Consider the following 11,489-nt stretch of genomic DNA (forward strand, 5'->3'; position numbering starts at 1 on the left):
TTAATGGCTAATTTACCCTTTATGTATTAGTGTTAGTAATTTGGATTGGTGATTAAAACTTTTGTTTAGTGATTAAGATAATTTTCAGAATTATAAAGGTTGTTTAGATGAAAAAATTTGGGGGGAAAAATCAAAGTTTTGATTGAGAAAGAGAAGGAGAAAGTGAGAAAAAATTTCGTCTTGATTCAATGGAGGATGAGGAGGGTCATAATTCATCTAAAAAACCTAGGAAAATACACATCAACTACAACAATGATTCCCAAATGGTTAATTTCTTCATGGTTCGGCGAACCAGGTTGAGGTTCGACTTAAATCTATGAGCCGAACCAACCAATTGATGAACGGTTCGGCTCGCTGAAACTGTTTACAGTATGCGCCGAACAAATATTTTCCACTTCCAACCCATTTGCTAGATACTAGTTCGGCTTGTACGAAAGTTTAATAGAAAGCCGAACCTCCTCCTGAGAGTTTTGGAATAAAAATTGTCAGTGGTTCGGCTTATATATTGAAAATCGTATGAGCCGAACATATTATTATTAACGGTTCGGCACATATTGAGAATATCGTATAAGCCGAAACCTTTATATGTTCATGGTTCGGCACAAAATATGATTATCGTATGAGCCGAACATAACTATTAATTTCCCTTTGTAGTATTTAACCTTGTGATATTCTTTGTAGTTCGGCTCAAAACTGATATGCATTTTAAGCCGAGCCGTTCATATGCACTTTCAGGGTTCAGTTTCAAGAACAGTTCGGCGCAAATCTAAACTTAATTTTAGGTTTTTGTATCATGAATCGATGATTATCAATTAACTTTTCACGAATAGAGAGGAGGTTCGATTAACTTTTCAAGAATCGTCGAATAACTTTTCACGAATCGACGATAATCAATTTCGGCGATGGTGGATGAAAAAATAAATAGAGAGGAGGTTCGGCGAGCGGCAGAGGAGATGAGGAAGAAGAAAGGTTGGAATGAAACTGATTTTGTGTTTGCTAGTAATTTAAAAGATTTAAGGATATATAGGTAATTGAACTACCCATAAGAAACCCCTTATAAGATCATCCAAGTTAGGACTATTACTTTGTATGCCTAGAAATATTTTGGTATGCCCAAAATAAGGGTTCTTTACCTATACCAATTTCTGCACCAACACACTATCCATTCATTTTTCAGGATAAAGCCCATAAAGGTTAATAGCATTGTTTATGAGGATTTTTTAGGAAGTGGACTGGAGAACCAACTAAAGATGGGCAGTTGGACACCCTGTTGGTGCATAAGTAAGAGTGACTATGTAACCGACTAGCCAGATGGGGGTGTGGAAGTGCATCAGATATTCAGAATGGTCTATTCTTTTGCAAGTTTTGCTGTTTTGCATCCTATGTCCCTTGACTATGTGACCAATTTGACCAAATCTATCACAGTCCACTGATTCTTTTGGCAAAAAAAAATTCAATTGGGATATTTGATAAAAGAAAAAGCAAACAAGAATATTCTCTAAACTGATAAAATAACAAAACACTGAGAGAGATTCCACCAAATGGACCATGACTCTCCACCCACCGAAACAAACTTTTTTCATTTTTGATTGTGATAGTGATGATGCAATGAGAGTAACAACAAAAATTTCACACTCATCTTCTTCTCCATTGATCACTCTCACTCTCTTATCTCCACTCTATCTAGAGAGACAAACAATTCTCTATCTCTGGTTCTATATATCTCCCCCCTTACTACAACTTAGATTGATAAGATATGGAGTCAAGAGTTCTACTTCGTTTCATGTTTATTCTCATAACAACTCTATTTCTCTTCTTCTTCACTAAATCATGGTTCAATCTAATCCCAAACAAATCAGACCAACTAACCTGCTCAAACTATTCTCCATGGTGCACTTCCAAGAACAGATTCCAATCCAAATCAACCAACAATCTCTTCTATCCGGGTTATAAAAAAACAATCAGAGATCATAAATCTCATATCCCACACCACCCATTAGACCCATTAACAATCCAAGAAATGAACAAAGCTAAATCCATCCTCTTATCTTACCCACCTTTTACTATTTCTTCATCTTCTTTTACTATCCATTCATTAGTCTTAGAAGAACCAGAAAAGGAACTAGTTTTAAAATGGAGAGAAGGTGACAAACTTTCACCAAGAAAAGCTTCAATCGTAGCACTTCTTCATGGTCAAGCCCATGTAATCATTATTGACTTGGAGTCAAACAAAGTCATACAACATGATATTAGGGAAACTAAAACTGGTTACCCAACTATGACTATAGAAGATATGAATTCAGCAGCATGGGCACCCCTTTCTGATGCTAATTTCAACCGTACGATCGCTAGCCGCGGCGTTGATCTTGCTGATCTTGCATGCTTGCCGCTTTCAACTGGATGGTTTGGGACAAAGGAAGAAAAGAGAAGGTTGATTAAAGTCCAATGTTACACCATGCAAGGTACAATAAATTTTTATATGAGACCCATTGAAGGTTTGACAGTTCTTCTTGATATGGATACTAAACAAGTTGTAGAAATAACAGATTTAGGCTTAGATATTCCAATACCCAAAGCTTCAAATACTGATTACAGATTTTCTAAACAGCCGAATAAACCTTTAATGATGCGCGTTTTAAACCCGATTTCAATTGAACAACCAAAAGGTCCAAGTTTTGTGATTGAAGATGGGCATTTAGTTAAATGGGCAAATTGGGAGTTTCATTTAAAACCTGACCCGAGAGCTGGTGTGGTTATTTCTCAAGCTAGGATTAGAGATTCAGAAACTGGGGTTCTAAGAAATGTTATGTATAAAGGATTAACTTCAGAGTTGTTTGTACCTTATATGGATCCTACTGATGCTTGGTATTTTAAGACTTATATGGATGCTGGTGAATATGGGTTTGGCTTACAAGCTATGCCGCTTGACCCACTTAACGATTGTCCTCGCTATGCACACTATATGGATGGAGTGTTTACGGCTTCCGATGGAACGCCGTTCATTCGATCCAATATGATATGTGTCTTCGAAAGCTATGCTGGTGATATTGGTTGGAGACATGCTGAAAGTCCTATCACTGGAATGGAGGTAAATCTAACTTTGTCAGAGAGTTGTATTGTTCATTGCTATATAAGGTGGTGCAAATGAGTGTGTGCTTGACAATTTATCTGCAGATTAGAGAAGTGAGACCAAAGGTGACCTTGGTGGTTCGAATGGCAGCCTCAGTTGCAAACTATGATTACATTGTAGACTGGGAGTTCCAAATGGATGGACTTATCCGTGTCAAGGTATCTCTATTTTCTAAAATTCAGTTACAGTGCTAGGTGATCTAATCCAAATACCTTTACTTTCAGAAAGATACTCCAGAATTCTCATTTTTGGCTCAAATATCCTGTCAGGTTGGACTCAGCGGAATTCTAATGGTGAAAGGCACCCCATATGACAACCTGAACAAGGTGCCTAAAAATGAGAAACTTTACGGTACTATACTGTCAGAAAATGTTGTAGGCGTCATCCACGATCACTATGTCACCTTCTACCTAGACATGGATGTCGATGGATCAGACAATTCTTTTGTGAAGGTAAATCTAGTCAGAGAAAATACATCACCAGAAAAGGGGTCACCAAGGAGAAGTTATCTGAGAGCTGATAGAAATGTAGCCAAGACTGAGAAGGATGCACAGATCAAACTCAAATTATACGAACCTTCAGAATTTCATGTCATTAATCCATCCAAAGAGACTAGAGTTGGAAATCCTGTTGGTTATAAGATTGTTCCTGGCGGTACTGCAGCTAGTTTACTTGATCATCTGGATCCTCCACAGAAAAGAGGAGCATTTACAAACAACCAGGTACAGTAAAAAATAGTTTTACTGTGGGCTTAGAGTTCCTACAGACTTAATACCTAACATGCTAATTTCCACCTTCTTACAAGATTCCACATAAATAAATAGGCAACCTCACTTAACAGTCAACACTATTCAACCCAAAGTACTGCATGTTTGGACTGAATTTTCTCAACTACATTAATTTTTTATCGAACTATGCTTGTTGAATTTTTCTTGGAAATCAGATATGGGTGACACCATACAACCGGAGCGAGCAATGGGCAGGGGGGCTGTTTGTGTACCAAAGCCATGGGGAAGACACTCTAGCTGTTTGGTCTGAGAGGTGAGACTTGTTGCATTTTCTCCCTATGAATGTTAGGTTCCAAAATTGGTTTATGTTCTCTATAAACATGTTATTTCTATGTGCAGGGACCGGCCTATCCAAAACAAAGACATCGTGTTGTGGTACACATTAGGGTTTCACCACATACCGTGTCAAGAGGATTTCCCTATTATGCCGACAGTGTCTTCGAGTTTCGACCTAAAGCCAGTCAATTTCTTTGAAAGCAATCCGATTCTCAGAATGCCACCAAATCTTGAGAAGGATTTGCCTATTTGCAAAGCTGCTGCTTCTGCTTGAAAGTAGCTTTTCGATCTTAGTTAAATCTAAGAATTCAGTCCACGAGTATGACCAAATGTATGCAGAAACAAATATTCTGAAGAGCATCTCATGCCTATGTATATATGCAAATAATGTCTTTGAATTAACTAGTCTCTTAAAATTCATATACTACTTGAAGGAAAAATGAAAAGAAAATTTGAGATCACCAGGGAAATTCATCCCTTCATTCCCGACATGTGTGAGTCCGAGGGACTGCTCATGTTCCAGGGATAAGACAGGGTTGTGTGAAAAAAAGGGATAGGACCAAACCCAGCTGAAAAGAAGAAGAAAAGTACATCTTACTAAATTACGCCCCACTTTTGCTAGGAAAATTTTCTAAAATCTAACATGGCAAACTACATTATAGCTTCTCTTTTGTATATCATCTTGTTCTTCACATGTTCTATTTGAAACTGAACGATATTCACATGGCTAAAACATCAACAAAGCAAGACCAAGATCCTTGGACCGCCACAGGGCTGCAATTTTTTGTTTTTTTAATCTAAAGTACTGCACAGGAGCAATAGTTGTTGAACAGCTGAGTTGGTGTTTCATTTTCAGAAAATTACTCATTCTATATTTATTATGTCATCATTATACAGATTTCATTTATCTCGGTACAGAAAATAAAGTTAAAAAGGTATGATTAATACCAGATATTTACTCAGACATTGACCCTCGGTGTTGGCCTGCAACCGTTGAATGAAACTAGATCCCGCAGCAAAACCAATTTATTCTTTTTTTGATTCCTCACTTTGGAAGTATTTCACGACTCCATATACAACACTTCCAGCCAAGAACAGTAAGACTGTTGGGGTGAAAACTGGATACACATACTTCACTATAAATTTATCCCAGTCCTCTGGTAAGAATCCTGCACACGTAGAGTAATATTATTTGGTATGACAACATCATTAAAAGAGAAATTCGAATCAGAAAACCACACTACTTCACGAATATTAAATAATTACATAAAATACAAAACCAACAAAATAAACCTTGTGGATTCTTTTATTGGAGCAGATTCCAACCATTACATAAGTATCACAAAGCACTTGCTTCAATCAACTTGGAACACACTCAAAATTAGAATTTAGATAAAGTTTATTAAGATGCAGATTCCTACTTTAGTTCATGACTAAGCAAGTTGGTATCTGTTATCCATGTCGTCATCCATCAGATTGTAAAAGCTTATTAAGATGCAGATTCCTACTTTAGTAAAATAAGCACATTTAAAGAAACAGTATCATCGCATACAGATGCAGCTTTAACATGCTCATTAAAGAATGATCATGACAATTACTCAATATGATATCTTTAGAGGGTATGCTTTGAGGTAATATATTTTACCAGGACTTCAGAAGTTGGTCTTAGACTTAAGTACACGTGAACTACCTTTTCGACTTAATAGATACTACCTATAAAGAGACAGCATAAAACAGGAATACAAAGAATCAAAGATCTAATTGTAGAACATATGTTTCTCATTAATGCTTTTAGAGACCAAAAATGTCTTTAATTGTGAACTAAATGCGTCTCTCTGTGAGGATCTTCAACAACTCCACATACTTGCACCTAAAACATAGCAACATGGGCATAATGTGGTTGGCGGAAACTAGTTATAACTTTATAGAATTAGCATACAACACCAAAAATTCTTATTGAGGCAAATTCGAAAATCACAAGAACCCAATATCCAAATGTAAGTTTTCTTCACATCATCTCATGCATAGAACCATAAACAGTAGAAGGATATGACGCAAATCTGTTTAAGCTTGCAATTCCGTAACTGGGAAATTCATACAGACAAAATAGATCCCGCTTCGGCCACCACAAACTATTAAATCAAGTTACAGCATTCTGCTCTCGCGACATCCTAGACCCCAAAAGGGATTGGGAACATGTCAATACCAACACAAACTTGAAGAGCCAAGCATAATGTGCTGTGTCCCAGGCAATGTGTGAATCATAGCAAAAGACATCATCCACAAAGATATAAACCTAAACCCTAGGTCATAATCCTTCAAATACTAACCCAATTCAACAAAATTTTCTTCAATTCTTCAAGATAGTCTTATTAACTATCACATTGTCTTTAATCATCCAACTAAATGGTCAAGCAATTGTACTATTTTGTAACTAAAATTGAGAAAATAAATAAATAAAAAACATGTAAGAAAAGCAAAGATTACCTGATCCAGAAAGAGTAAGTCCTTCAATAATTATGAGAGAACCAAGACCCAACCATGTAAGAACAAAAGCACCTTCAATCCCACCCTGCTCTACTGAAACCTGTTTTTCTTTCTTATTCTTATCTGACAAATAGCTTGGTTTTTGCAATGGTGTTCGACGAATTACAGCTGCCCTTTCTCTATTTTTACCTGGTTTTTTCTTATTAGTTTCATTTGAAGAAGATGATGAAGAACCAAATCCAAGACCTGTTTTGTTAGTACTTTTGGGTGATGATGTTAAAACTGAAGAAGAACTATCTTGTTCAGGTTTTGCTTCTGATTCTGATGATGAAGAAGAGGATTCAGTTGCTTTTACAACGAATCTGGTTTTAGCTTGGGAGGGTAGATGAAATGAGGGTTTGTGTAGAAGAACCGAAGATTGGATCGGTAGTAGTAGCAGTGCCATTTTTATTATCAAGTTTAAGTGGCTGGTGTTGTTGTTGTAGTATCTCAACAAAGATGTTTAATGCAACCAAGTTTTGGATGGGGGCAGTGACGGAACTCCTATTCTGTATGTTTAATGCAACCAAGTTTTTAATACCTTCAACACCATGACCATAGTACCTATGAAGGTATGATGCAGCAACATATGGCACCATTCAGTAGCATAGTATAAATGCAGCAAATTATCAGCAGTCTCAACTTTATTTTCCCTAAAATGGCAAGGATTAGACATTATCCACATGTGACTCGGTGTCTGGATCTGCATCAATCCCTGACTCGATGCGAATCAGATGTTAGACTATTTGTTTTTTTTGTTTTGAGTCAGATCTGACTCGCAACATGACTCATACCTAATTCACGAGGAAGGATATAACATAAATCTGTTTAAATTTACAATTTCATCCCCAATCTCTAAGGTATGACTGGAGGGAGTGATAATTTAGTATTCTAATCTTGAAATGGTTATTAGGAAAAAAAAAAAAAAAACCTTATCTTAACTGTTATACCACCTCCGTTTCTAAAAAATAGGTAAGTTTGTGTAAATTTACACACAAACCTGTCTATTTTGTAGAAACAGAGGGAGTATAATTTTTTCTATCCTCAATTACAAACTAGTGCAGTCATTAGTTACTAAAATAGTCAACAATTTGGCACCAAGCCTCCTTGGCCTTAGTGGTACATAGTTTAGTCACCTGTCATAGGGTTCAAGGCTTGGTACTACTAAAGACTTAGATTTGAAAGAGAGGAAAAAAGATATTCTAAAATACATTGTTTTTTGTCTTACTGTTTCTTTTTTCCGAAAATTCTTGGTGGACCGTGTGATTAAACCACACGGAAACCGCTAGACACAGCAAATCTCATAAAATGGGACCCCCTGTTGTCCTTCACGGGATCCACACCAAAAATCTTTGAGACCAAATTTCAGATGTGGTTTTTGTGTGGTTTACCACGCGGTCTGTTAAGAATCATCCCTCTTTGTTATGGCTTTGATAAATTCTATTGACTTATTTGTTCATACAAAGCAGAGTCTATTGACTTACAAGTAGGATATAGAACATTCTAAACATATAGGCTTGGATAAGGGAATGCAGCCAGTGATCTATCTAAACATAGAGGCTTGGATCAGATAATCTTGGAAATGGGATTGCATGTAGAGGTGTGTTTTTCTTCAAAACATTACCAAATTTGTCTGAGAGATCAATCTCCTCACCTTCTGGCATTCTCCATTCAAATAAACGCAGAAGAGAAGCTAGTGCATAAGGTACCATCCTCTCTGCTAAAGGAATACCCACACATCTCCTCCTGCCAGAACCAATGGAATATATCGGAAATCGTTTCCAATAAAATCAGCTTTGTTGTTGGTTCCCCGCAAGAACCTCTCCGGTTGGAATTCATATGGATTATCCCAATATTTAGGGTCTCTTTGAATTGCCCATGCATTGACAAAAACTTGAGCACCTTTAGGGATCACATAGCCTCCTACATTGCAAGACGAGCTTGGGCACCTAGAAGCCAAGAGTGGTCCGACCGGGTTTAAACGAAGTGTTTCTTTTAGAATTGCACCCAAATAAGGTAATCTGGATATGTGAGATTCTTCTACGTTGTTGTTTCTCCCAACAACATTGTCCAACTCTTCTTGTGCATTTTTCATGATTTTTGGATGTTTCAATAGCTCGGCCATCACCCATTCTACTGTCACCCCTGATGTATCTGTACCGACGACCACCAAATCCTGTCAAAAAGATCGCTAACTTCAGTTTAGCCAATAAAATGGAAATTATTAGACAAAACATACACATGAAAATTAGTAACGATTGGTATGCATGCATATATACCGTGAACAAAGCCTTGAGGTTGGTAATGGTAAAAGGAGTTCTGGATTCTCCTTGGTCTTGAAGTTGTAGAAAGATTTGTAGAATATCTTTGAATTCATTCTTGCCATCCTGATCTCCATAATTTTTCATCCTTTGTTCAATTATAGAGCTGAAGAATGAATCTAACCACGAAACAAGCTCTTTCATTCGTCGTTCTACTCCTTGTAAGTCGAGCCTTGCTAGAACAGGAAAAAAATCAGAAATATTGGTTTTCCCTACATATTCCACAACTTCTTCAGCTACACGTCCAAATTCCAAGCCAATTCTAATCTTGTCTTCATCATTAAATGTACCACCCCACAACATGTTCATAATCACATTGAGCATAATCAGATGCATTTCTTGTCTTATGTATACCGGAGTGTTAACCTTTGCATACAAACTTCTCAAGGTTCTTCGGATTTCCTGCTGGCGAAGAGTCGAGAAGGAGTTTAGGGTGTCTTTACTTAGGAATTCTCGAACGCAAAATGAACGCACGTTTCGCCATTGAAGACCATTAGCAAATGATATGTCCGAACCACCATGGCTCATGATCGCTCCTGCTACCGTAGGATAACGGTTGGCAAAGGTTGAGTCAAATTCTTTAAGCACAACTTCGGCGAATTCTGGTGAGCTCAAAACGAGAACGAGATTGCTACATAACTTAACCTTAATTATGGGTCTGTTGGTATGCATAAGATGTTATGCAGTATGCATAAGATGTTATGCAGTGCAGTCAATATTGGATCTGCATAAGATGTTATGCAGTTAACTAAAACGGATTAAAGAAGAAACACAGTTTAACGTGGTTTGGCTATAGCCTACGTCCACGGGAGAAGAATGATTAGGGTTTCTTATTATCAATGGAGGTTTTACAAGACGTGTATATATATCCTATACATGCCACATATTCGTATAGATAGCAACATATTTATAGAATATTTTCTTGCAGTGTAAGCCAATCATAAATAGAGAAACCAAATATTCTCCTTTGTTCCAACACTCCCCCTCAAGTTGGTGCGAAGATATCAATGGATCCCAACTTGGATAGAATTCCATTGAATTGCTTGACAGGTAAACCCTTAGTAAAAACATCTGCCAGTTGTTGATGACTACGAACGAAGGGAGTGCATATTACTTTGGCCAATACCTTCTCTCTAACAAAATGACAATCCACTTCTATGTGCTTTGTACACTCATGAAAGGTGGGATTTGATGCGATTTGTATCGCTGCTTAATTGTCACAAAACATCTTAGCTGGCTGAGGTGACAGAAAACCCAAATCTTTAAGTAATGCTCGCAGCCAAACAATCTCACAAGGTGTTGAAGCCATGGATCTGTATTCTGCTTCAACACTTGATCGAGAAACAACATTTTGTTTCTTGCTTCTCCATGTAACCAGATTACCACCAAAGAATATGCAGTACCCTGTTGTTGATTTACGATCAACTGGACATCCAGCATAATCAGCATCTGAATATGTTGTTATACAGTAGCTAGAAATTGAATAGGCTTCATTCTTTGTCATCAAAACTCCTCTTCCTGGTGATCCTTTTAAATACTGTAGAATCCTAGTTACTGCATTTAGATGTTTAACATGAGGTGTATGCATATAACGACTGACTAAGCTTAATGCATGTGCTATGTCAGGTCTGGTAACAGTGAGATAAATTAACTTGCCTACTAACCTTTGATATGACCCAATATCACTTAACACATCACCATCATTATCAAGTTTGTTGCGAATTTCTGTAGGAGTATCACAAGGCTTTACTCCCATTTTTCCTGTAGCCTTCAGCAGGTCCAACACATATTTTCTTTGATTCAGAAAAATACCCTTCTTTGAGTAAGCAACTTCTAATCCCAGGAAATACTTCAGTATTCCTAAATCCTTGATGTCAAATCTGGAATGAAGCATTTCTTTAAGATTTCTAATTTCTTGTTGATTGTCTCCTGTAATCACAAGGTCATCAACATACAATAGAACTATAGTTGTACCAAGATTACTTCTTTTAATAAACAAGGAAGAATCGGCAGAGCTCCTTTTGAACTTATTCTGGATGAGTACTGAACTTAGCTTTGCATACCATGCACGTGGTGATTGCTTTAAACCATATATTGCCTTCTTAATCTTGCAAACCATATTGCTCTCTTCTTCTCGAGGGTGTCCAGGTGGTATACTCATATACACCTCTTCTTCTAAATCACCTTGTAAGAATGCATTCTTCACATCCATTTAAAACAATTTCCAATCTTTATTAACTGCAAGAGACATAAGAACACGAAGCGTATTCATCTTTGCAACTGGTGCAAAGGTTTCTGTGTAGTATTCTCCATATCTCTGAGTAAAACCTCTTGCAACTAATCTTTCCTTATAACGCTCAACAGTTCCATCACTTCTGTATTTAATTTTGTACACGCATCTACATCCAACAGTCTTCTTCCCGGGAGGCAACTTGACAATACTGTATG

The 11,489-nt window shown here is 37.1% G+C and overlaps 3 protein-coding genes across 3 annotated transcripts; 1 reads left to right on the top strand and 2 right to left on the bottom strand.

The window, feature by feature from the left end:
- The first annotated feature begins 1,669 nt into the window (after positions 1 to 1,669).
- LOC113275222 (primary amine oxidase-like) lies at positions 1,670 to 4,655 on the top strand. Its single transcript, XM_026524675.1, has 5 exons — positions 1,670 to 3,088; positions 3,175 to 3,288; positions 3,400 to 3,852; positions 4,074 to 4,171; positions 4,258 to 4,655. Exons 1-5 carry the CDS (start codon positions 1,757 to 1,759, stop codon positions 4,466 to 4,468), a joined length of 2,208 nt encoding a protein of 735 aa, XP_026380460.1. The 5' UTR covers positions 1,670 to 1,756; the 3' UTR covers positions 4,469 to 4,655.
- Positions 4,656 to 5,019: 364 nt separating this feature from the next.
- LOC113275223 (protein LOW PSII ACCUMULATION 2, chloroplastic-like) lies at positions 5,020 to 7,281 on the bottom strand. Its single transcript, XM_026524676.1, has 2 exons — positions 6,682 to 7,281; positions 5,020 to 5,363 (listed from the first exon to the last, which is right to left on the bottom strand). The coding sequence occupies exons 1-2, from the start codon at positions 7,124 to 7,126 to the stop codon at positions 5,221 to 5,223; spliced, it is 588 nt and encodes a 195-aa protein (XP_026380461.1). The 5' UTR covers positions 7,127 to 7,281; the 3' UTR covers positions 5,020 to 5,220.
- A 986-nt stretch (positions 7,282 to 8,267) lies between these two features.
- On the bottom strand, positions 8,268 to 9,377 carry LOC113272392 (7-ethoxycoumarin O-deethylase-like). The gene is made up of 3 exons (XM_026522235.1): positions 9,000 to 9,377; positions 8,541 to 8,896; positions 8,268 to 8,466 (listed from the first exon to the last, which is right to left on the bottom strand). Exons 1-3 carry the CDS (start codon positions 9,375 to 9,377, stop codon positions 8,268 to 8,270), a joined length of 933 nt encoding a protein of 310 aa, XP_026378020.1.
- Positions 9,378 to 11,489: the final 2,112 nt, after the last annotated feature.

This window comes from Papaver somniferum, chromosome 4, assembly GCF_003573695.1.
Source record: "Papaver somniferum cultivar HN1 chromosome 4, ASM357369v1, whole genome shotgun sequence".
NCBI classification, from domain to species: Eukaryota; Viridiplantae; Streptophyta; class Magnoliopsida; order Ranunculales; family Papaveraceae; genus Papaver; species Papaver somniferum.

Bases quoted from the DNA above. Each gene is read 5' to 3' on its own strand.
- LOC113275222 (XM_026524675.1), top strand. From the start codon at position 1,757: ATGGAGTCAAGAGTTCTACTTCGTTTCATGTTTATTCTCATAACAACT. The intron at 3,089-3,174 runs GTAAATCTAACT...ATTTATCTGCAG, and splicing joins GTCCTATCACTGGAATGGAG to ATTAGAGAAGTGAGACCAAA. The intron at 3,289-3,399 runs GTATCTCTATTT...ATATCCTGTCAG, and splicing joins ATGGACTTATCCGTGTCAAG to GTTGGACTCAGCGGAATTCT.
- LOC113275223 (XM_026524676.1), bottom strand. From the start codon at position 7,126: ATGGCACTGCTACTACTACCGATCCAATCTTCGGTTCTTCTACACAAA. The intron at 5,364-6,681 runs GTAATCTTTGCT...CTACGTGTGCAG, and splicing joins ACTTACTCTTTCTGGATCAG to GATTCTTACCAGAGGACTGG.
- LOC113272392 (XM_026522235.1), bottom strand. From the start codon at position 9,377: ATGCATCTGATTATGCTCAATGTGATTATGAACATGTTGTGGGGTGGT. The intron at 8,897-8,999 runs GTATATATGCAT...TCTTTTTGACAG, and splicing joins ACCTCAAGGCTTTGTTCACG to GATTTGGTGGTCGTCGGTAC. The intron at 8,467-8,540 runs GTTCTTGCGGGG...TGGTTCTGGCAG, and splicing joins TATGAATTCCAACCGGAGAG to GAGGAGATGTGTGGGTATTC.